At 47.8% G+C, this 22,942-nt stretch overlaps 1 protein-coding gene and 1 long non-coding RNA gene across 12 annotated transcripts in view; both read right to left on the reverse strand.

Annotated features, from left to right (window-relative positions):
* LOC147365263 (uncharacterized) overlaps nt 1-3,783 on the reverse strand; it is a 45,050-nt gene extending 41,267 nt beyond the window's left edge. Inside the window, exon 1 of one of the 3 annotated variants that reach the window (XR_015135326.1) lies at nt 573-3,782. This is a non-coding gene — a long non-coding RNA (uncharacterized LOC147365263). Of the gene's footprint in view, nt 1-572 lie in introns of all 3 variants that reach the window. The other 2 variants (XR_015135328.1, XR_015135325.1) reach the window with 2 other exon arrangements.
* Nucleotides 3,784-6,618: 2,835 nt separating this feature from the next.
* The window catches only part of NOX5 (NADPH oxidase 5), a 65,719-nt gene continuing 49,395 nt past the window's right edge, over nt 6,619-22,942 (reverse strand). For 7 of the 9 annotated variants that reach the window (XM_086322796.1, XM_086322798.1, XM_086322797.1 and 4 more), the window contains 5 exons: nt 22,734-22,858; nt 22,361-22,445; nt 21,460-21,559; nt 13,120-13,286; nt 6,619-12,166 (listed from right to left, as the gene is read on the reverse strand). In XM_086322796.1, coding sequence (XP_086178922.1) covers nt 12,035-12,166; nt 13,120-13,286; nt 21,460-21,559; nt 22,361-22,445; nt 22,734-22,858 — 609 coding nt within the window. In that variant the 3' untranslated portion in view covers nt 6,619-12,034. Of the gene's footprint in view, nt 12,167-13,119; nt 13,287-15,013; nt 15,296-21,459; nt 21,560-22,360; nt 22,446-22,733; nt 22,859-22,942 lie in introns of those variants that run through there. The other 2 variants (XM_086322800.1, XM_086322799.1) reach the window with 2 other exon arrangements.

The following is a 22,942-nucleotide window of genomic DNA, read 5'->3' on the forward strand; positions in this document are numbered from 1 at the left end:
CACAGATTTTTACAGATACTGAATCAGTTAGGAATATGTTTAGTTGTAAGTAACACAACTCCCCTGATAGCTCAGTTGGTAAAGAATCTGCCTGCAATGCAGGAGACCCTGGTTTGATTCCTGGGTTGGGAAGATCTGCTGGAGAAGGGATAGGCTACCCACTCCAGTATTCTTGGGCTTCCATTGTGGCTCAGCTGGTAAAGAATCCACCTGCAATACGGGAGACCTGGGTTCCATCCTTGGGTTGGGAAGATCCCCTGGAGAAGGAAAACAGCTACTCACTCCAGAATTCCATGGACTGTATAGTCTATGGGGTCTCAAAGAGTCGGACACGACTGAGCAACTTTTACTTTCAACACAGCTCCTAAAGGTGGTCTAAACAATAAAGACATTCCCTCAATCCACAGAGAACTACTGAGAGGTGACTTCGTGCCTGGCACTGTTCTGGGAGTGGGGGACAGAGCAGAGCAAAGAAACTTCCTGTCCTAGAACAAGAAGGCAAGCCCTGGTGCAGGCAGAGGCTTCCCACAGCCTGGAGTGCCCGGGCCTTCCTACCTTTGTCCTCCACTCACCTTTGGCTTCTGCCTCCTGGTCCTAGGATCACCTGGGATGTCCGGGAATCTCAAGACAGGAAGCACGGGAGAGAGGTGGCACCAGCCTCTCCTGCTCCTTTTATCAGGAAAAAGAAAACTTTCCCAGAATCTCCAGCGGATTCTCGCCATCACTGGGGAGAAGAGGCACATGGCTGCATCAGCGTTCTCAGGACTAATTAATCTGGTCATTAGTTATCACCTGGGGTTGCCCAGCACAAAGTCAGGGGTCAGTTTGCAGAGGAGAAGAGGGAAGGATTTTGGGGTCAGGTTATCTTGCTCCTTACTGTTCACAGGGTGAGGCCCTGACAAAGAGACAACTATCCTATTGCAAATCTTAAGTAAATAGTAAAGCAATTAAAAATAACACTGGAGGGAATTCCCTGGTGGTCCAGTGGTTAAGACTGCCTTCCAATGCAGGGGGTGTGGGTTCCATCCCTGGTCGGAGAACTAAGGTCCCACATGCTGTGGCGTGCAGCCAAAAAAAAATTTTTTTTTTAATGTTAAAAAAAAATGACATTTTTTCTTTAATACAACCCAAGATGGGGCAAAAAATCTTTATGGACTGCTCTTACTAAGCTCTTTTCCAAGGGCTCTGTAGGAAATGTGAGGGTGGTGGAGAAAGGATCCAGTCTCAGGGCGCTCTCAGGCTAGCTGGAAATAACACACACACACAGCTGAAACCACCTGGGACCATGAGAGAGTGAAAAGGCTTTGGTAGGATCTGAACGCACGGTATCGAATAGAGGCACAAGTAAAGGCCGTCATGGTCCAAGGCTCGCTCACTGCCTGCCCTGCCCGCACCCCCTGGGGAACACGTCACAGCTCCTAACAGCCAGGCCCCTCCCCAACCCCAGCCATGGCTGATGGGATCAGACCTGGACCCTGAGCCCAAGGCAGCCAATCCATACCCAGCAGGGAGGACGTGAGCTGGGCCACTCAGGTGCTCTGTCTTGAGAATCTGAAGAGACATAGAGACTACTGCTCAGGGTGAGAGGTCCTGATACCTCGTGGTAAGAGAGATGTGTCAAGAGACCACACAGATCCTCAAGAAGGAAAGGACAAGGATTTCCCTGGTAGTCCAGTGGTTAGGACTCTCTGCTTCCACTGCAGGTTTGATCCCTAGTCAGGGAACTAAGATTTTGCATGCCTTGCTGCACAACCCAAAAAAAACCCACCTTTTTTAAAGAAGAAGGAAAGGGCAGCCTCACTCCTAACTTGACCCATCCTGAACTAGGGTTGGGGTTGCCATTCCATCCTGACCACCAATGTTCCTTTTATGAGGGCTGGTTTGAACAGGTTTTGTGCCTCAGCTTGAATGGTATGGCGTGGGAAGACTTCAAGCTCACCCCTCAGCCTTGTATCCACCTCTCTCCCATTCCGCAGTCCATCCCCCGCCTCTGCCTTAGGCCAAGTCCTCTTCCACCAGCTGCTCCGCCTGCATTTGTTCTCCCTGTCATTTCATTCACTGGTCTTTCTAACATGACCCTGCCAGGCTCTTGCTTTACATCTTTGAGTAGCTCCTCATAGCTCAGCCTCCAGTCCTATCTGACTCCCTCGCTACCTATGCTCCTGACCTGCCATCCAGTCACCCTAAGATTAAACAGTCACACCTCTATGCCTTTGCACATGCCCGGACTTCTGTGCACAAATACACCCTCCACCCGTTTCCCATGCCTCCTCCAAGATCAAGGTGGGGACATCTCTCTCCAGTCCTAACTTTGATTCCCCTCTGCTCTGGCCACCGCAGCAGCTCGTGAGGCCCTGTGCTGGCATTTACTTCACTGCATTGGCACCATGCTTGTTTGTCCTTGTCACCTGGCGCTGTGCCTGTGGAGTGAATGAACGAATACGCCTCAGCTGACTTGATCGGGTTCTGTTGGGAGAGTGGAGTGTGAGGAGGGGACTTTTCTTTCTGGGAGATTAGCCTCAGTCCAGCCTAGACTGGGGCGTCAGGTGCTTTCTGAGGCCCTCCTGCCTCATGCCCTGAAAGCCCACCTGTCTGCTTGCTCCTCTGGTGACATGGGGACAGCCTCATTGAAACTGGCCTTCTTGTCCTCAACACTGGACGGAAATCCCCCAGGAGCACGTCTCTGTTTGCCTCCTCTAGAGAAGAGGCACACAGACAGAACTAAAGAGCCAAGTGCAGCGAAGCACTCAGATTTGATAAACAGGCAGGAGATTTCAGGAGCAATCAGGGGAGAAAAGAAGATACATTATCCCCGGAATTCACAATGCAGAGGTGACGAGCTGGAGGGGCTGTGATTCCATCTTCCCATCTTCCCAGGCCTCCTGCAGCCCAGGAAGATTTGCTGCTTTGGGAAATGATGCAGTGATGTCCACATGGCCGTTCAAGGCTTCCCTGGTGACATGGAGGGTGGCGGGCAGTGTTTGTGGACTCCTGGGAGCCTGGTAGTCCTCCCTAGGAAAGAAGGTTGTTTATTAGGCTCCCAAATGTATCTAATGATAATGGACCTGAACACAAAGGGCTGCAGACCCCTCCTGATGGCAGAGGGCCAACTTGGAAGAGGGTCCTCACCAGAACCAGACCATGCTGGGACCCTGATCTCCGACTCCAGCCTCCTGAACTGTGAGAAATAAATTCTGTAGTTTATAAGACCTCCAGGTTATGGTATTGTGCTATAGCAGTCCAAACAGACTAAGACAGAAATAACCAGCATTTATTAAACTTACTACCTGCCAAGCACTGTCTTAAGCACCTTATACACATTAAGTTACTTAATCATTTTACCATTTCCCTATCTGACAGGTACCATTATTATTGTTGTCTCCATTTTACAGATGAGGAAACTGAGATCAGATCTTGAAATCTTTTGTCTACTTTGTTCAACTCCAGTGCCTAGAACCTAGGAATGCAACAAACTCATCCAGTAAGCAGCAGCAAAATGTCCTCTAACGCAGAACCTGGGGCCAACAATGACCCAGATGATGGCACAGTGGGACCATGGGGATGCACGGAGGCTTAGATGCCATCCAGAAGTTCTGCCTCTCCCTCCTGTCCTCTTTCCTTCCATACATATTTTTCAGGGGTTTCCTATTTGTAGAACGCGTTCACAGAGAGGAATCAGATTTCCCTTCTGCCCCAAGTGGGTTATAATTACAACATAATAAGTAGTGATAACCTATGCAGAAAAATTACGGTAAAGTAATTTTTTAAAAACCCAAAGAGAAGCAAACAACGTGCTGAAACAAATTTGCCATCCTTCATCCGTTCACTCATCCAAGGAGCGTGCATCGAGCTAAGCCCTGGGATGCAGGAATGAGTGTGAACTAGGCCCCCTTCTGGTGGGACAAGGCTGCCTCCCTCAGAGTAGCAAAGGCTTGGGGAGAGCAGCTGAGCAGAAGAGGCTCCAGACTTGAGGCCTGCCTCCCGCATCCCTCTTCCCGCTGCTCCAAAGGGTGCTTTCCCCAGAGCTGGCCCAGTCCAGTCCAGAGGGCAGGCTCCAGGGCTCCGGCCTGTTGAGGAAAGCAGGTCAGTAAGCCTTGTCCCAGGCCTTGGGGCTGCCGGTCCCCTTTCAGTGTCCCTCCAGCCTCCCTCCCTCCTTCTGCGGTGCCTGGCAGCGAGCCCCAGCTTCCCCAGGCTGGCTGCTCACTCACGAACGGGGCCCAGAGCCGTCCACAGACCGCGCGGCCACCTCCCCCAGCCCCAGCCCCAGAGCTCTGCGCCGTGATGGATGGCGCTGCTCTGCTCCTGGTCCCAGAGAGCTCCTTTGAATAATAACTTGGCAAAATTACTCTTTTTTTTTTTTTGCTTTCTCTATTTCTGATTCATTGGCTCTTTCTAAGTCATTCATCTCTTTTGAGTTAGAGGAAGAAAGAAGAATGAGGAAGAGGAGGAGGAAGTATCACAGGGTTACAAGGGACCCTGAGTCCCACCTCCTTGTTCTACAGGGGGAGCTGGAGGCAGAGCGTGGATTCCTATAGGAATCCTGATCTCCACTCATAGAAGAGAAGCAACTGTGGGAGGGATGGGAGACGGGGGAGGCAGGGATCTTTCTAGGGACCCTTCAGTTGCACCTTGAAGGCAGCTGCCTACTGTATCCACATGCAAGGCTGGTCCAGTCTGCCGGCAGAGACGTTGGAGTTTCTTTATCCTTGAAGGGGCACAGCAGAGCAGGGAAAGGGAGTAGAGACAGACGGGGCTTCAAGTGAGTTGTGGCAGCTCACCAACACCAACACATGATCACCTACTGTGTGCTAGGCATGGAGGAGACAAAGATGCATAGACACTGTTCCTACCCTCAAGGGTTCACAGACAGGTACAGGTAAAGCTGATGCCTGTGGCAGGTGCTGTAGGGGAAGTAGGTCCGATAAGATCACACAGAGGAGGTTGTTCTACGCCGGGAGGGACCAGCAGCGAGGTCTTCACAGATGAGCTGATAAAATGTTCTGAGATCTCAATCTGAAGGTGGGGAAGCATGCTCCAAATGTCAGGCACCGCAGAAGCAAAGGCGTGAAGGTGTGAAATGGCACAGTGTTCCGGGCAACGCTGAGTTCTACAGCATTTTTAGAGTATGAAGGTGAAATGGATGTTGGCCAGACACAGGAGAAGGGCCAATGATGATACTGCCTGCAGAACTGAATCAAGTGCTCGCACAGGAAGGCCTGTGTGCCAGTCTTGGGAGTCCGATGACTGTGACAGGACAGTTATCCAGCAGGAAGGGGTCTAATCAGATCTGCAACAGTGTGGAGGACGGATCAGACGGGAGAGGCTGGAGAAAGGAGGACCAACCAGGAGACAAATGTGATAGTCCAGGCAACAGTCTATGGAAGGACTGAACCAAGGCAGGACTGGCACAGAAGGGAATGGATGTGAGAAACACGTTGACAGGCTTGGTGGCTGGCTGAGGGATGAAGATGAGGAGACAGAGGAGTCAAGGGTACCTTGCTGATGCCACCAGCTGAAACAGGGATCACAGCGCAGAAGCCTTCACAAACCACTGCCAAGCACCTGCTAGATGGCAGTGCTAATCCAGACATAGAGACAGAGACGGATGATTCATTTCCCGTGGATGTACTTCTCTGTTCTTTAAAGACAAGCTTAATCTGTATACACATATGTCCAAACAAGTTTGGGAGAACCTTAGAAATTTTTTCTTTTACCAAAAAAAATAATACACCCATTCCCTCCCTCACTTTCTCCTGCAGCAACCCCCCCCTCCCCAACACACTGAAACCCACTCCCTGATTTATTTTGTTTTCTCCAGGAGGCAACAGTCATGCAACTGGGGTGATGCCTGGTGGTGTAGGATTAGGGCAGCTAATTTGGGGCCACTGTCACAGAACTAATGTTGGGAGGTGGGAAGCTTCCTTGAGAGTGGTCTTTCTCCAGCCATCTCTGCCTTTCTGCTGGAGTCTTCTTACCCCCTGGGATGGATTTCCCTGTAAAATAAATGTCTTGTCTGAATTAATCTTATTTTTAAAAGGAGAGAGTCATCGTGTTGTAAAGACAGATCATAAAAAGATGCATCAATCTGTCAGGAAGGCTGGTTAATGTGAGTATTTGTTTAGCAGAGTCAGTGCCCCCGAGGCAGTCTTTTTGGATCAGCCCTGGGCCTGGAAGGGCCTTTAATTTGAATACTTAGAGCACATTTGGCTGGCAGCTTTGCATTCGGAATCTGGGCACTGGCGCAGCCTTGCTCTGTAGAAGAGGTGGAAGGGGCCCATTCCCAGGGCCAGCAGTGCCCCAAACACTCCCATTGGAGAACTAATCAATAGGAGGGGTCTTTAGAAGACACCTCAGATGCTCTCTCCATTCTGCGTTATTCTTTTCGGGCTTCTTTTATTCCTATCAGGCTTCCCTGCTGCCTCAGCTGGTAAAGAATCTGCCTGCAATGCAGGAGACCTGGGTTTGATCCCTGGGTTTGATCCCTGGGTTGGGAAGATCCCCTGGAGAAGGGAAAAGCTACCCACTCCAGTATTCTGGCCTGGAGAATGCCATGGATTATTATATAGTCCATGGGGTTGCAAAGAGTCAGACACAATTAAGTGACTTTCACTTCAGACACTCTCTCCATTCTGCTTTATTCTTTTAAAAAGGATGCAGATAAAAACCGAGTAATATATGAAGTGCATGGTATAAAAATTCTATGCCGTGCAACATTCCATGGGTGATACAGAAATACAGGAAATAGAACAGAGAGGATGGCTCAAAGTGCTCCTTGACCTCCTTGCAGTTGACCACTGGGCGCTGTTAGGGTGCACCCTTCTTACCCTCTTCCAGCACGTTTCCATTTACCTGCATGATACACAGACACTGCTTGTTTTTTCTTAGATGGAAGGGAAACACATCAAAACATGGCATTTGAATTTTTAATTAACCTTCTATTTTGGATTTTTTTTAATACAGCTATAAAACTAATACGTGTTTGTCATAAAAATGTCAAAATTGATAGAGGGGTAGAAAATAAAATGGTAAAAAAAAAAAACCAAAAACCAACACCGTCCTTCCCACTCACTCGGAGCAGATAAAACACATCTCTGTGTAACTTTTTGTAAAGACCATGCATGTACAAGCGTTTAAATGCGCACATCGTTCATCTGTTCATTGAGGGAGGGAGGGCTCCAAGAGGTCACAGGGCAGATTAAGGTCACAGAGCAAATGCAGAGGCCGCCTCCTGGATTTCAGAGGGCAAAAGCCTTTCCACACCGCACGGCTCCCAGGAGTTTGCACGCAGCCGGTCTCAACTGGAGTGTCTAATCTCTCCAAGCTTCAGTACTTTAGCCACCTGATGCAAAGAGCTGGCTCAATGGAAAAGACCCTGATGCTGGGAAAGATTGAAAGCAGAAGGAGAAGGGGAGGACAGAGGACGAGATGGTTGGATGGCATCACCGACTCAGTGGATATGAATTTGAGCCAGCTCGGGGAGATGCTGAAGGTCAGGGAAGCCTGATGTGCGGCAGTCCGTGGGGTCGCAGAGTTGGACACGATTGAGCGACTTAACAACCACCACCTCCACCTTGTCTGCAAGGCGGCGACACTCCTGAGCACCGCCGGCTCTCAGTGTATTAACAGACGGCACGTGCTGGGGCTGTCAGAGGGTTTGTGGCTCTGATGCTGCTGTCCCCTCCAGAGCTGGCGTCACAGCAGAGCAGCGTCGTGGAGCCTGACAAAGCGATTCGTTCAGTGGGCCTGTGTTCTCGCTTTTGTTCCCCAGATTACCGTGACAGTTACAAGCGGAGGACGCTTCCAGAGGAGGATTCTGTTTAAGAAGCCCCTCCCCTGGGGGGGGGCTATAACCGCGTGAGGCCCTTCCCGTCTACCGGAGGCCCTGGGGCCACAGGCCTGACCGCTGGAAGATCCCATCTTGATGGAGTGGCCGGTACACACCCTAATAACCCGCCCTGATCTTGCGCTCACCTGCAGTCCCTTTCTGTTCACCTAGAGGACTGCCAACACCTGGGTGAAAGGAGAAAAGTCAGCCAGTCGCGAGATGTGCTTGTTTCTGGTTAATGGCAGGTTAGCCCCCATCTGAGCATCTAGGAAACATCCAGATGGACAGCCCGGCTAATCTGTACGCCCACATATTGGATCCTGTCACCCATGATGATGTGAGGTGGCAGAGCCTGGGCCAATGAACTCCCCCCACCCTCCAGCCCACCGCCCCAGACCTGCTCTGACCTTGCAGCTAGAAAAGAGGGAAGCCCAGAACTTGTACACTGGGTGCAGGGTTGGGAGGGGCGGGGGTGGGTGGGGGTGTGTGTGTGTGTGTGTAGCAAAGGGTGGGGAGGTGGAGGGCTGTGTGTGTGGGGGTGTGTGTGTGTGTGTGTGTAGCAAAGGGTGGGGAGGTGGAGGGCTGTGTGTGTGTGTGGGGGGGGTGTGGTGTGGTGTGGGTGTGTAGCAGAGGGTGGGGAGGTGGAGGGCTGTGTGTGCATTTGTGTATTGGGGGAAGAGGCTGGCAGCTAGAGAAACTGATTTTTTTTCTTTGCCGTGCCTCACGACATGAGGAAGTTCCCGACCAGGGATGGAACCCGTGCACCCTGTGAAGGTGCTTAAGACTCTGAAGCAGAGTCTTAACCACTGGACCACCACTAAGTCCCAAGAAACTCCAATCTTGAAAATGAAGTTTCTTGACTTCATGGTTCTGCCTGAGTCTCGGCGTGGAGCTGTTGCCTCCAGCAGAGAGCTTTGGGGTGGGGCTTTCTTCCCTGGCTCTTTCAGATTCACTACCGTTCAGAAACCAGTCTCCCTCCCAGCAAAACAAACCCTCTTGAGATCGCTGGTTCCGCAGTGCCCTCCAGTGGGTAACTAGAATATGTCTGGAGAGAAAGCCTTGGACACACACGGTCACAAGTCACTCCTGTGGATCCTTCAAGGATTTTAGAATCTAGGTGCAAGATTCTCCATTTGCTCCAAATGCCCTTTGGAAGATAAAATTCTATATGAAGAGTTGGCTGTTTGTATACAGTGGCAGATCAGTGGAAATCTGTAATGAGAGAGCAAGGGACTGCGGACTGGGGGACCAGTGTTTCAGGGTAGTATGAATAGTTGTATTGGGCAAGCTGTGAGATAATGGTGACTGTATGTGAGTGTGAGTGTGTGTGTGTGTATGTGTGTGTGTGTGTGTGAAGTCCTATTAGCACACACTAGAATGCTCTGCCAACTCTTGCCACATGACTGCTATATTCTCTTTACCAGCCCCTCATCAGGACACCCTCCTAGCTTACATCTACACTTCACTGAGCGACAGTTGCTTTTTTCCCCAAGCTTTCCCAAGTCTGACGACAAGATGAAAACACAGACTCAACAGGAGGAAATGGGCTCCAAGAGCGTGACCCCAGGCTGTTAAGTTAACTGTTCTTGGTCTAAGTTCCTCCGTGGGAGTTAGATGTCTATCCCAGGCTTGTTGGAAATTAAACACAATCGTGCACAGAGGCTCCAACACAGGCCTCTCAGATATGCTGACGCCCACCCCCAGGAGAGGCCCTGTGAACCCAGTGCCCCTCCTTCCTGCCCTCCGTGCAGCTCGCGTGGCTGCCTCCTCTGCCTCCAGGCTGGCAGCTGGGCCCCACTCCCCTTCTTGCACTCTTCCTCCTGCTCCTCCTGCATCTGGAATGCGACGTCCTGTGTCCCATCTTTTCTCTGTCCCAGTCCTCATGCTGTGCTCTGCCCTCTACCCCAAGCTGCACTTCAACATCCTTATCCACCAATCCTGTGTTCTTGCTGCTGCTTTTTTTTTTTTTTAAATATTTGGTTGTGCTGGGTTTTAGTGGTGGCATGTGGGATCTTTAGTAGTGGCATGTGGGATATCTTAGTTGCAGAATGGGAACTTTTCATGTGGCATGCGGGATTTCGTTCCCTGGCCAGGGATCAAACCTGGACCCCCAGCACTGGGAGTACAGAGTCTTAGCCACTGGGCCACCAGGGAAGTCCCCTTTTGCTGCTGCTATTTGAAAAGAACTTCTCTCACCGATGTCATTTCAGTGTCACCCACAAGATGACTCCAAGTGTCCTCGGAACTCCCCTCACCCGCTGTGTCCCAGGTTCCTCTCTGATGCCCAGCCTTTATCAGAGGTGTCACCATCATGGTTGTCACCTTTACCCGTTCTGTGCCCAGCACTTCTAACCCACAGAAAAGAAAGGTATATCCTACAATCCCATTGGAAAGTGCCTGATTCCAACCCCCTGAAAGCCGCTTTGGGGAGGAGAGTTTAGACTGTCACAGAAGAGATGGGACCCAGCAAGACCAGCTGCAAGGCGCAGGACAGGCAGCAGCTGTGAAGTCCCCAGAGGCTCGCAGTGTGGGGCAGAGAGAAAACACAGAGCTCAGATCTGAGGGGTGAGGCCAGCCCTTCTGCCCCTGCCTACCACCCAGGACATCTCCTCCCCAGAGTCTCCCAGGGAGCTTCTGTATTTGCTGTCCTTGCCATTGACTCCTGTCTGGACAGTGACAGATGCAAAAAGAGGCTCCAACACAGACATAAAGGGAGCTATGAAGTAGAGAATGGGCTTCCCTGATAGATCAGTTGGTAAAGAATCTGCCTGCAATGCAGGAGACTCTGGTTCGATTTCTGGGTGGGGAAGATCCCCTTGAGAAGGAACAGGTTGCCCACTCCAGTATTCTTGGGCTTCCCTTGTGGCTCAGCTGGTAAAGAATCCGCCTGCAATGTGGTAGACCCGGGTTCCATCCCTGGGTTGGGAAGATCCCTTGGAGAAGGGAAAGGCTACCCACTCCAGTATTCTGGCCTGGAGAATTCCATGGACTGCATAGTCTATGGGGTCACAAAGAGTTGGACACGACTGAGCGACTTTCACTTTCATGAAGTAGAGAGAAGATGCAGAGACTCAGATGCTAGAGCAATATAGAGCCACCCAGGGACAGAGGATGAACATCCTGAGCACTACTGGTGACGTCTCATTTCACCCCCAGCAACTGTGATCAGGGAGGCGGGGCATCAGGCCCATCCTTCAGATGAAGAAACAAGCTTGAGGAGGTTTCCAGGGCCACACCACTGGGGCACAGTGGAACTGAGCTACAAGTCACAACCTGCCAGATTCCCAGGCACAGACTTCTCTGTGACCCCCATGGAGAGACACACACGGAGACTCTGTCTCCATCCCACTCCTCTAATGACTCAGTGTGTGGAGAGAAGGGAAAAGCATCATGCTGAGCAAGGAAGGGACACACACAGGGGAGAGACACAAGGAGACAGGCAGAGAGAAGAAAAGGGACACAGATATAAAGAGAGATGGGAAGACAAGGGAAAATTAGCTGCTCATCTCTCCCTATGGACATGGATTCTGGATAAAACACACATTCCAGGTCTCAACCCCAGATCTGCAGAACCAGAATTTCTGGGCATGGGTCCCAGGAATCTACCTTTAAAGAAAGTTCCTCTGAGTAGCAAGGTGTGCTTTGAAATACATCAGCAAAACAGGATAGCCTGATGGATGAACAGAGGGAGGGGGAGATGGAAAATATGCAGTAAGCCAAACACAGCAAAATGTTAACTGAGGAATCTAGAAAGTGGGTAACACTGTTCCCTGGACAAGTCTTTAAATTTTCTGTATGCTTGAAAATTTTCATAATAACATGCTGTGTATGTGTAAGTTCCATAATGACCCTGATGATCAGGTGGATCTGGGACCACTGTAGGAGGAGGGAAGGTGTCCTCAGAGGACTTCTGGAGGAGGGGTTGCCCTGGGAAGGCCCCCTGTGCCCCTCAACCATGTCACCTCCACCCCTCTACCCCCCGGCCAAGTCTGCCCAGCCTCACAGCAATTCCCAAACTCACAGTAGCACCCCACAAGGCCCCGCCCTCTCCCTGGATTCTCAAGGAAGTCCATCTGCCTCCTAGGGCCTCCTGTTCTGCACGTGAAGCTGGATTCACTGGATCCTCTGAGGCTGGTCCCTGCAAGGCTCTAGCAGCAGTCTGATCAGGCTGGCGGGCAGTGGGTTTGGACAGAGCTGGGAGAGGCAGGGCTAGAAGTTCTCTTGGAAAAACTTGAAGCTGAACTGCTCACAGTGGCCCTTGAGGATCTTGGCCAGAGCCGGGGAGCCACAGAAGAAGACCTGCACCTTGCCTTTCTTCTCAGCGGCCACCTTCTGGAACACCTAGAGTCCACAGAATTAGGGAAGAGCACAGGGAGAAGAGGGGGACTTCGGACCCGCCCAGTGGCTCACCTAGTGGGGCTGAGGGCATAATGGGCCAGGGTGGCTGTCCTCCCCATGAGGAGCTCCAGGGCACAGCTGCTTGGCTTTGGCCATTAGTTTAGAGGCTATATGCTCAATGTATAACCTGACCCAGACCCCAGGGAGAGCTGGACCAGAAGCAGATAAGACCCAGGCCCTCCACTCAAGGAGCTGCATCCATGGGGGAGACGTACTAACCAGCTGCAGTGCTGGGGGGTGATGACAGAGCCCAGCAGGCACACTGAGCTCCAACGTCCCAACTTCACGCCAGCTCACAGGCCTGCATCAACATGCCTCTGTCCTGAAGTCCCCCAGGGAGGACCATTTTCCACCCCAAGTTCTGCTTAAGAATTGCCTTGCCTAAAGTTTTCTTGGTGTTCAAGGCCTGCTGGCATCCCCTTCCTCACCAGCTCTTACCATCTAAACATGGATCACCTACAGCAGTTTGAAAAGCAATACCTTCTGGTCATTTCAGGCAAACACTACACCCCAAATGGTAAGTGCTCAGGGAGGAAAAATAATAATAATAAAACCAATCTGAGGAATAAAATAGAACGACTGGGATAAGGCCTGATATCTCCCCAGAACTCTGTCCACTGGGGCCTTTGGAGTCTGGTCTGCAGGGTGTTTGCAGGCTGGGAGGGGCCTTGGAAGTCCTATGGACTAACTTCCTCTGTGATCAGATGGGGAAACAGAGGCTAGTGGTGGAACAAAGTGAGGCAGTGATGGAGCCAGAACGTAGGTACCCTGCCTCCGATTCCAGCCCTGAGACCCTAGCTGGACTCTGGCTGCTTGGCCCAAATCTCCCTAGCCAGTGCCTTAGGCTCTCAGCCCCACTAGTCCCCACAGGCTTCAGGACTCCAGGCAGCCTTTACCTTGTTCCAATCAGGCCGCCCAGGCTGGGTGCGTGTCTGGAGGCCCGTGATGGAGTCCTTCTTCTCCTTCTTGGCCAGGAGGTCGAGGGCCATCTGCAGACCAATGGCCTTTATGTCGTTCTTGCTCAGCGCAGAGGTCATGTACATGTGCAGCTCCAGAAAACGGCCTACGTGGTGGGAGGAGAGGGCAGGGCTGAGGGGCCAGCACCTATGATGGGGACAGGGCAGGATGCCAGCCACTCTGCCCAGGGCTTGGAGGGGGACTCATACAAACACCATCAGCTAACATGTTTACCCATTATCTCCATCCAACCAACACCATAGAAGGGAAAGCCACCTTGGGCTGCTTGAGCTGGGCAGGCCCTATGCACGGCATACACAAGTTACCTTATAGCCACTGTCCAACGTAAGCCTTACAGCCACCCCAGGAGTTAGACCTCATATTTGAGTGTGTGCGTGCATACTAAGTCACTTTAGTCGTGTCCAACTCTTTACAACCCTATGGACTGTAGCCTGTCAGGCTCCTCTGTCCATGGGATTCTCCAGGCAAGCATACTGGAGTGGGTTGCCATTCCCTTCTCCAGGGGATCTTCCCAACCCAGGGATTGAACCTGCATCTCCTGCATTGCAGGCAGATTCTTTACCATCTGAACCACCAGGGAGTAGATCAGAGGGCAAATGCTATTGATATACAGGGAAGGCTGGAGCAGACAGAGCTGCTTCCTGGGCTGGTGGGGATTGGGTGAGGTCTTGGCAGACGGGTGAGACTCAGAGGGGAGGTGAAAGGAAGGTACACTCAGAATGGAGCAGCAGGAGCCAAGGGCAGGAGACTGGTGTTTGTGGGTCACGATGTGACTGTCAGGCTGGAACAGAGCATCCTTGAGTGGGGGTGACAGGGGATAGGACTGAACACACACTGAGGCCAGAATGTGAAGGATCTGGAATGCCCTGCTAGGGAAGGAGGGCAGGGAGAGGGTACTGGAGCAGGGCATGATTAGATGAAAAGAGCATTTTGGGGAGGGGATTCAGAGGACTGAAGGGACAGGGCAGAGCCTGGCATCAGGGAGACCCATTAGGCGTGAGTGTCCACAGCTCTATGTCTGCAATGGGACAGCTTTGTGAGATGTTGATCCCGCCAGCTTTAGGGATTGGTGCATCCAGGGGGCATCTCCTTACTAAAGCAGTTTGCTCTGTGATCCCAGATGTGGCAAACAAATGTAATCACTTTCCCTGTTTGCCAGGATGGGGAGAAGACTGCTGAGCGCCGCCCCACACCCCTGCCTTTCCCTCAAGGATTCAGGCCATCCCAGCTTGTTCTCTAGTGTTTTATTAGCCCACTTTTCCTTTGGCTTGAAATCTCAGCCACTGTTAAAATGCAAATGGCCCTATAAATATATGGACAACAAGGGAGGAAGGAGGATGGGATGAACTGGGAGATTGGGATTGACATATATATGTATACTTGTGATAAGCTGCTTCAGTCGTATCTGACTCAGCGCAACCCCCATGGACTGTAGCCCATGAGGTTCCTCTGTCCATGGGATTCTTCAGGTGAGAATACTGGAGTGGGTGACCATTCCCTTCTCCAGGGAATCTTCCTGACCCAGAGATTGAACTGTGTCTCTTATGTCTCCTGCATTGGCAGGTAGGTTCTTTACCACTAGGGCCTCCTGGGAAGCTCTCTGACATATATCCACTACTACATATAAAATAGATAACTGATGAGAACCTACTGTGCAGCTCAGGGAGCTCTACTCAGTGCTCTGTGGTGACCTAAATGGGAAAGAAATCCAAAAATGATGGGAAATATGTATACATGTAGCTGACTTACTTTGCTGTACAGTAGAAACTAACAATATTGTAAAGCAACTATACTCCAATAAAAAAAATTTTTTTAATGCAAATGACCCTAAGAGGGACACCACATTTTATTTCACACATCACTGAGCTTGAGCAGTGCTGGTGGCACAGGAGGGAAAGAGATGCACCATAAGGGATGCCCACCCGAAAGAACCCTGGCCCTTCTTCTCTCTCCTGCAGTCACTACCTGCCTCATGGGGGTGAAAAAGGAGATGAGGAGACACCAGGGTGGGAGGGAGGCGGAGGTGCTGTGGAGGTCTTCACTCTCTCCAAGACACTTGTGTTCAAGACAGTCCTCCCATTTCTGGGATGCTCCCTTAAGGAAATCATCCAAAGAAAGGGGAAAAAAAATCTATGAGCACATGCATATTAATTGCAGCTTTACTTGTGATAATAAAGAATTATGAATAAGCAAAATGTCCCGTAGTAGGGGCGTGGTTGAAAATTTATGGCAAATCATTAACTGTACTATTCATTAGATAAGTCATTAAATACTACTAGTACTGATACTATTACTACTATTAAATTTATGGGACAATTACTACTACTATTATTACTTCTAAAATTAAATTTATTGAGCAGTTACTACTACTGCTACTACTACTCTTAGTACTATTTCTGCTACCGCTAACTTTACTGAGCAGGTATTAAGTTCCAGATCCTGTTCTAGGTGCTATACAGATGCTCTCTCATCCAATCCTCATGACAATCCTATGAGGTAGGTACTTAGTATCCATATTTTTCAGATCAGGAAGTGGAGGCAAAACAGGGTGCTCAAGGTTCTAGAGTGATTTTGGGTTAGAGTAGAAGATTCAAGTCAAACAAAATGACTGGAGCTTAAGCTATAGACATTAAAAATTATGAGCCACAGATTCTTTAACTCAAGCCTTGGTATATAATTAAAGTTGAAATCAGAGGCCATGTGTTTCAGCTGCAATTAATGAGAAACCTTGGAAGAAATTCGAGGTAGCAAAGCTGTTGACTCAAGTGACTTTGCGAATGCAAAGCAGTGGGTTCACTGTTACCCTTTGCTTACATAGATTAGGAAGAAGCAAATAGTAAATATTTGTATACCAGCAACCAGAAAATTTAAATTAAATCTAAACTTCCCCTGAGGCTATCATCATAAAAGCAAGTTTCTTATGAATTAAAATACTTAGGCATTTGGAACAAAGTCAGGGCTATATAAATATTTGCTTTAATTATTATTTACAAGAAAGGGCAAGAAGCTTTACTGCAACATCTAGGGTTTAATTGTCATCTTCCAAAGACTGTTGACTTGTGCTTTAAGGCTTTGGATGTTTGTTATAGTAAACTACATGTGTTGCAATGTTTTTATAGAATACTCTGTTTGATTACTTGAGTTTATAAACTATGTTTATCATAGGAATTTGAATTTACTCATGGCAACCCTGTGATAATTAAACAGCCAAATAATATCTAGTTCCAGTGAACTCAACAGTATAAAAAAAAAAAAACCTCACCAATTCTCTTGAGGTTAGAAACATATCTAAAACTGTGCCTTCTTCTATAAGATTTTCCACAAGTAAAGCATAACAAAACAAAATAATGACTAACAGATTAAGTACAGTACAAAACCTCAGTATTCCACAAAAACGTCCCAAGAGGACTATTATGTATCCCAGAGAAACATGTTATCATACAGTGCTCAGTGAAAATGTACACTTGCTGGGTGGGGAGGGGAGACTGCGGGGGCTGGAGGAGGACTGTAAACATTCCAATTTAACAAACATATAAAAGAAAGGACCATCCACAAAAGAATTTGTACATGCCAAGCTATATAATCTTTATCCTAGACCACTTTCTGAATTTTTGATTGCCACGTCATCAGGAAAAATATTGAGCACACACCACAAATAAATATATATGTTCATCTCTACTTACAGATTACATCTATTAAAAATCAATATTGGAGGGTGTTCCCTGGTGGTCCAGTGGTTAAAAACCTGCCTTCTAGTACAGAGGATGTGGTTTTGATCCCTGGTCAGGGAACTAAGATCCTACATTCTGTGGGGCGACTAAGCCCGCACTCGTGTTTACTGAGCCCGTGCACTCTAGAGCCCGGGCTCTACAACAAGCAAAGCCTGCCTACCATAACTAGAGAAAAGACCCCACACACATCTAAGACCCAGTGCAGTCAAATACTAATAAAATAAAATATTTTTTTAAAAACCATATTTGAGTAAAAAGAATCATAACACTCTCTCTTCTTGAACAACCAGAAATATGAGCAAGATATATAAAACAATGGTTTCCAGACACTGATCAACAAGTTGTGCAGAACTGTCTTTGCTGAGAGAGGAAATAATGAAGTATGCCTTACGACCGACTGGTGTCAGCCTCACTGAGTTGAGGAGACAGATATTGGAGTTCAGAGAGGCCAAGACAGCTAGAACCCACCAGGCACAAAACTAGAATAAAGGCGCATACAGACAAACAGAGAGAGAGAAGGAAGAAGAGAAAGAGGAAGGGAGGACAGGGACTCACCGTTCTAGAGAGCTGCATCAAGTTCCCCTCAGTCTTCGGCAGAGTGTTAGTCTATATACACGTGAAAGAAAACTACCAGGAAACAGGAGGCGCCACAGTGCCTGGAGCTCAAACAGAGCTGGGAATATTCTGCATTCCACCATCAGGGATGCAGAGAGCTTGTAATATCCAAGGCAGTAGAATGAGTCCTCAGAGGTGTAGCATCTTAGCTCTGGGGCTGAATTAGACCCACAGTAAAGGCTGCTCTGGAGTCACCCTGCTGCTGCTGCTGCTGCTAAGTTGCTTCAGTTGTGTCTGACTCTGTGCAATCCCATAGACGGCAGCCCATCAGGCTCCGCCGTCCCTGGGATTCTCTAGGCAAGAACACTGGAGTGGGTTGCCATTTCCTTCTCCAATGCATGAAAGTAAAAAGTGAAAGTGAAGTCGCTCAGTTATGTCTGACTCTTCGCAACCCCATGGACTGCAGCCTTCCAGGCTCCTCCATCCATGGGATTTTCCAGGCAAGAGTACTGGAGTGGGGTGCCATCACCTTCTCCGGGATTCACCCTAACAGAAGTTAAAAGCAAGGCTTGAAAGGATCCAAATCATCCTAAATAATGTAACTGTGCACCAGAACAAAGTACAGTACTATTTAAAGAAATACACAAAATCCAGAACAGGACAACATGTGATTCACAATGCATGACATCCAGTAACAAATTATCAAGCATGCAAAAAAAAACAGAATGCAATTCATAACCAGGAGAAAATTAGTGATTAGAAACAGATCCAGAAATGTCAGAGATGATGATGGACTCAAAGATATTACAACATATATTATAAACAGGCTTGAGAATATCAAGACAAACAAAGAGCCATGATGAGGAGAGAAGTAGAAGACATAAAAGATACCCAAATACAAGTTTTGTGGAAGAAAAACACAACAACAGAAATGAAAAACACAATGGATAGGATTAATAGCTATTCTAGGTCTTTGGGTTTTTACATATTAATTTTAGAATCAGCTTCTTGATACCTACTTTTAAAAACCTGCTGGGACTTTAACTAGAATTGGAAAGATCTCAGGTGGCTCAGTGGTAAAGAATCTGCCTGCCAATGCAGGAGATGCCAGAGACATCCAGTTCAATCCCTGGGTCAGGAAGATCCCCCTGGAGCAGGAAATGGCAACCCACTCAAGTATCCTTGCCTGGAAAATCCCATGGACAGAGGAGCCTGGAGGGCTACAGTCCATGGGGTCATAAAGCGTGAGATAGGACTGAGCACTGCACTGTACTGTACTATACTGCAGAGGAAAAGATGTACTTGAAACCATAGCAATAAAAACTATCTAAAATGTGGCATAGGTTGAGGGGAAAAAACCAACAACCAGATTCCCAATAGCCTGTGAGATATCAGTATAACACCTGTGTAATTGAAGTGACAGGAAGGGGCAGGGGAGACAGAAAAAAATATGCAAAGAAAGAATGGCTGAAATTTATCCACATTTGATGAAAACTCTAAGTCCATATGGCCGAGAAGTTCAATAAACTCCAAGTACAAGAGATACATATAAAAAAAATTTCTCCAAAATGTTTTATAGTTTTTAGTGTTCAGATCTTGCTCATATTTTGCTAAGTTTATCCTTAAGCATTTCATGCTTTTAATATTTTAAAGATTTTCAAATACTAATTATTTGTTGTTGGAAAAGATCCTGATGCTGGGAAAGATTGAAGGAAGGAGAAGGGGATGACAGAGGATGAGATGGTTGGATGGTATCATGGACTCAATGGACATGAGTTTGAGCAAACTCCAGGAGATGGTGAAGGACCGGGAAGCGTGGCATGCAGCAGTCCATGGGGTCACAGAGCTGAACACGACTGAGCGACTGAACAACGACGACAAATAAAAATAGAATTGACTTTCGCACGTTGACCTTATATCCTGGACCTTGTTGAATTCATTATAAAACTAATTTAAATAAAGAGCTAAAACTATAAAAACTCCTGGGAGAAAACGTAAAAGAAAATACTTGTGACCTCACGTAAGGCAAAGATTTTAGATAAGACATAAAAAGCATGAATTCTATGAGAAAAAAAATCTGATAAATTGGACATCATTAAAATTTCAAAATTTTGTTCTTCAAAAGACAGTTTAAGAAAATGAAAAGACAAACCACAGACTGGGACAATATATTTATAAAATGTACACCTGGTTATGGACCTGTTTCCAGAATATATGAATAACTCCCAGAGCTTAATAAAAAGAAGAAAAACATTGGATTTAAAAAGCAAACAAAATATTTGAACAGACACTTTATAAAGAAGGCATACACAGCAAGACCATGAAGATATCTTCAACATTATTAGTAATTAAGGAAATGCAAATTAAGAGTATATTGAAACTAAAATAAAAAATAAATAAAAAAAATTTTTTTAAGTATTTTGAACCTATAGGGGTGGGATGGGCAGGGAAGGGAGACCCAAGAAGGAGGAGATATATGTATATTTATGGCTCATTCACGTTGTGGTACAGCAGAAACCAACACAACATTGGAAAGCAATTAACCCTCCAATTTAAAAAAATTAAAAACAAAACAGACAAAAATGAGCATATTGAGATACCCCTATACACCTACTAGATGAGCTAAAATTAAAAAGACTGCCAACAACAAATGAGGCTGTGGTTGATGAGGTTGTAGAGCAACTGGAACTCCATTACTGATGGAAATACAAAACGGTACAGCCACTTGGGAAAAACAATTTGATAGTTTCTTATAAAGTAAAACTGAGCACATTCCGTACTACCCAGCAATCCCAATTCTAAGTATCGACCCAAGAGAAATGGAAATCATATGTCCACACAAAGACTTTCATAGTCAAAAATGGCTAAAAAGTGGAAATAACTCTAATATCCACCAACAACTGAATGGAAAAACAGATTGTGGTATGTCCAGAAAATGGAACACTTCTTAGCAACAAAAAAGGTATTAACTACTTACTGAAAGATGCAACAGCATGGATAAATCTCAAAGGTTTTATGTTAAGTGAAAAAAGTTAAAAAAGAATACATATATATTATATGATTCCATTGTTATGAAATTCTAGAAAAGGCAGAACTATAGTGACTGAAAGCAGATCACTGGTTGCCAAGGGCTGTTAAGTGGAGAGAGGGTGTTGATGCAAAGTGAGACAAGGGAGCTTTGGGGGGTAAAAGAAATGGTCCATGTTTTGATGGTGCTCCCTAGGCCCCCTCATGTGACCACCGTGCTTCTAAGGTTATACAACTGGACACATTTGTCAAAGTGCCATTATATTTATTGGACACGTGAATTGATGAATCTTACTGTACATAAATTATCCCTCAAAACATTTCTTAAAGAAGTGTGAATAGGAATCATCTGAGAAGCGTGTTAAAATGTAACTTCTCTAGCCCTACTTCCAGAGAATCTGATTTGGAAGGTCTGGAATGAGGCCTGAGAATCTAACTTTTTAATAAGGGCTCATTTTGAACAAAAAGAAATGTCATTTAAAAAAAAAAAGAAATGGGTGGAAAGTGAAAGTCGCTCAGTTGTGTCCGACTCTTTGTAACCCTATGGACCATACAGCCCATGGAATTCTCCAGGCCAGAATACTGGAGTAGGTAGCCTTTCCCTTCTCCAGGGGATCTTCCCAACCTGTGGAATGAACCCAGGTCTCCTGCATTGCAGGCGGATTCTTTATCAGTTGAGCTACCAGGGAAACAGGCTATACATTTTTATAAAATGTGAATAAGAAAAAAATACCAGAAGGAAATCCTTCAAAATGCCTGGGTAGCTAGATGGGATTATGAATGGGTTTTTTTCCACTTCTCTTAAGTTTCACAAATTATTATGTTTCATCGTGGGAAAAAAGCAGCTCCCTCTCCCCTACATTTCTGATAGAAAGAGAATGAACACTTTCTTTCAGAGACCCTCCCCCTCCCCCCCATTATCCTCCAGCCCCGCCCCTCTCCTACCCTCCTGCGTCTCCTCGGCCTGGTCCATCTCCAGTTTGGTCAGCAGGCTCACAAACCACTCGAAAGACTGCTGGTCTCGGTTAATCCAGATGAAGTCCACCTAGGGAGAAGGGCCCAGATCGGGGGTGGGGGGTTTACCTCATTCAGTCTTATCTGTGCTCCTCCTGTGACCACCCTGCTGTTAGCACAGCACACACTATCACTCCCGTTTAACTGGGGTAGTGGGAGGGGAGTGAGATGGGGGTGCAAACTGAGGCTCCCAGAGGTAAAGAATGAGGCTACAGAGCAGCACGGGACCAGAACTTGGGTTCTAGACTGCCAGGTCAGGATTTTCTCTAATGGTCTATTGCTCACAGCAAGCAGTGTTCTGAGCTCTTAAGCTTATTAAGCCAGAAGAACATTTTTTTTTTTTTAAAGAAACTCTTTTAAGTGGCTTACACAGAATAATGAATTTTCTTTTTTTTTTTAATTATTTATTTTAGTTGGAGGCTAATAACTTTACAATATTGTAGTGGGTTTTGCCATACATTGATATGAATCAGCCATGGGTTTACATGTGTTTCTCATCCTGAACCCTCCTCCCACCTCCCTCCCCATCCCATCACTCTGGGTCATCCCAGTGCACCAGCCCTGAGCATCCTGTCTCATGCATCAAACCTGGACTGGCGATCTGTGCAACATTTTCATTTTTAAAACCACCATCAGGTCACGGCTAGCGAGCATCATGGCTGTGACTGCATCCCGGCTGCCTGACTTTCAGGCTCTGTGTTCTTTAATGAGGTGCCTGCCTTCAGGGCCCAGAATGTCTCTCCAGAGGGAGAGACAAGCTGGGGGGAGGAACTGGCTCTGGTGTCTGGGAGACGCTCTGGAGTCCTGCCTGTGGGAGGCAGTGCTCACTCACCTTGTGGAGTTTCATGTCCTCGTCCTGACCACTCTCCATCCAGGAGTGCTGGCAATTGGGGCAAATGTGCTTTCTCTTCTGGTGTCTGAGGGCAGGTAAGAGGAGGGGATTTTGAGTTTGGGGTGAGTATGAGATTTCTCAGGACCCCAGAGAACAGTGCAGGGGACAGGGACGAAGGGTGGGGCGGCAGGGGGAGGGATGAGCCCATGAGAAGGGGGAGGGATGAGACCCCAGAAAAGAGAAGGAGGAGGAACAGAAGAGGAAAGAGGTGAAAGGGGAGATGGAGACAGGTGAAAGAAGGGAGCAGGGAGGAGTGGGCATCTCTCAGGATTCTGCCCCAGGATACAGGTAGGACCACAGCCTGCCCACCCACCTGTATAAGATGCTCTGCAGGATGGAGGCAAAGGGCGTGATGCCAATGCCTGCACCAATGAGCACAGCATGCTCGGAGGCAAAGATCCTGCGAGTGGGGGTCCCATAAGGGCCATCGATGTAGCACTGCATACAGGAGGGGTTAGAGGAAAGAGAGAGATGGGTGGGTGGGTGAGAAGTGGACCCCAACACGTCAGACCCCCTGTATAT

Source organism: Bos grunniens, chromosome 10 (assembly GCF_055505025.1).
Source record: "Bos grunniens cultivar Pamir isolate PY7600 chromosome 10, Bosgru_T2T1.0, whole genome shotgun sequence".
Classification (NCBI taxonomy): domain Eukaryota; kingdom Metazoa; phylum Chordata; class Mammalia; order Artiodactyla; family Bovidae; genus Bos; species Bos grunniens.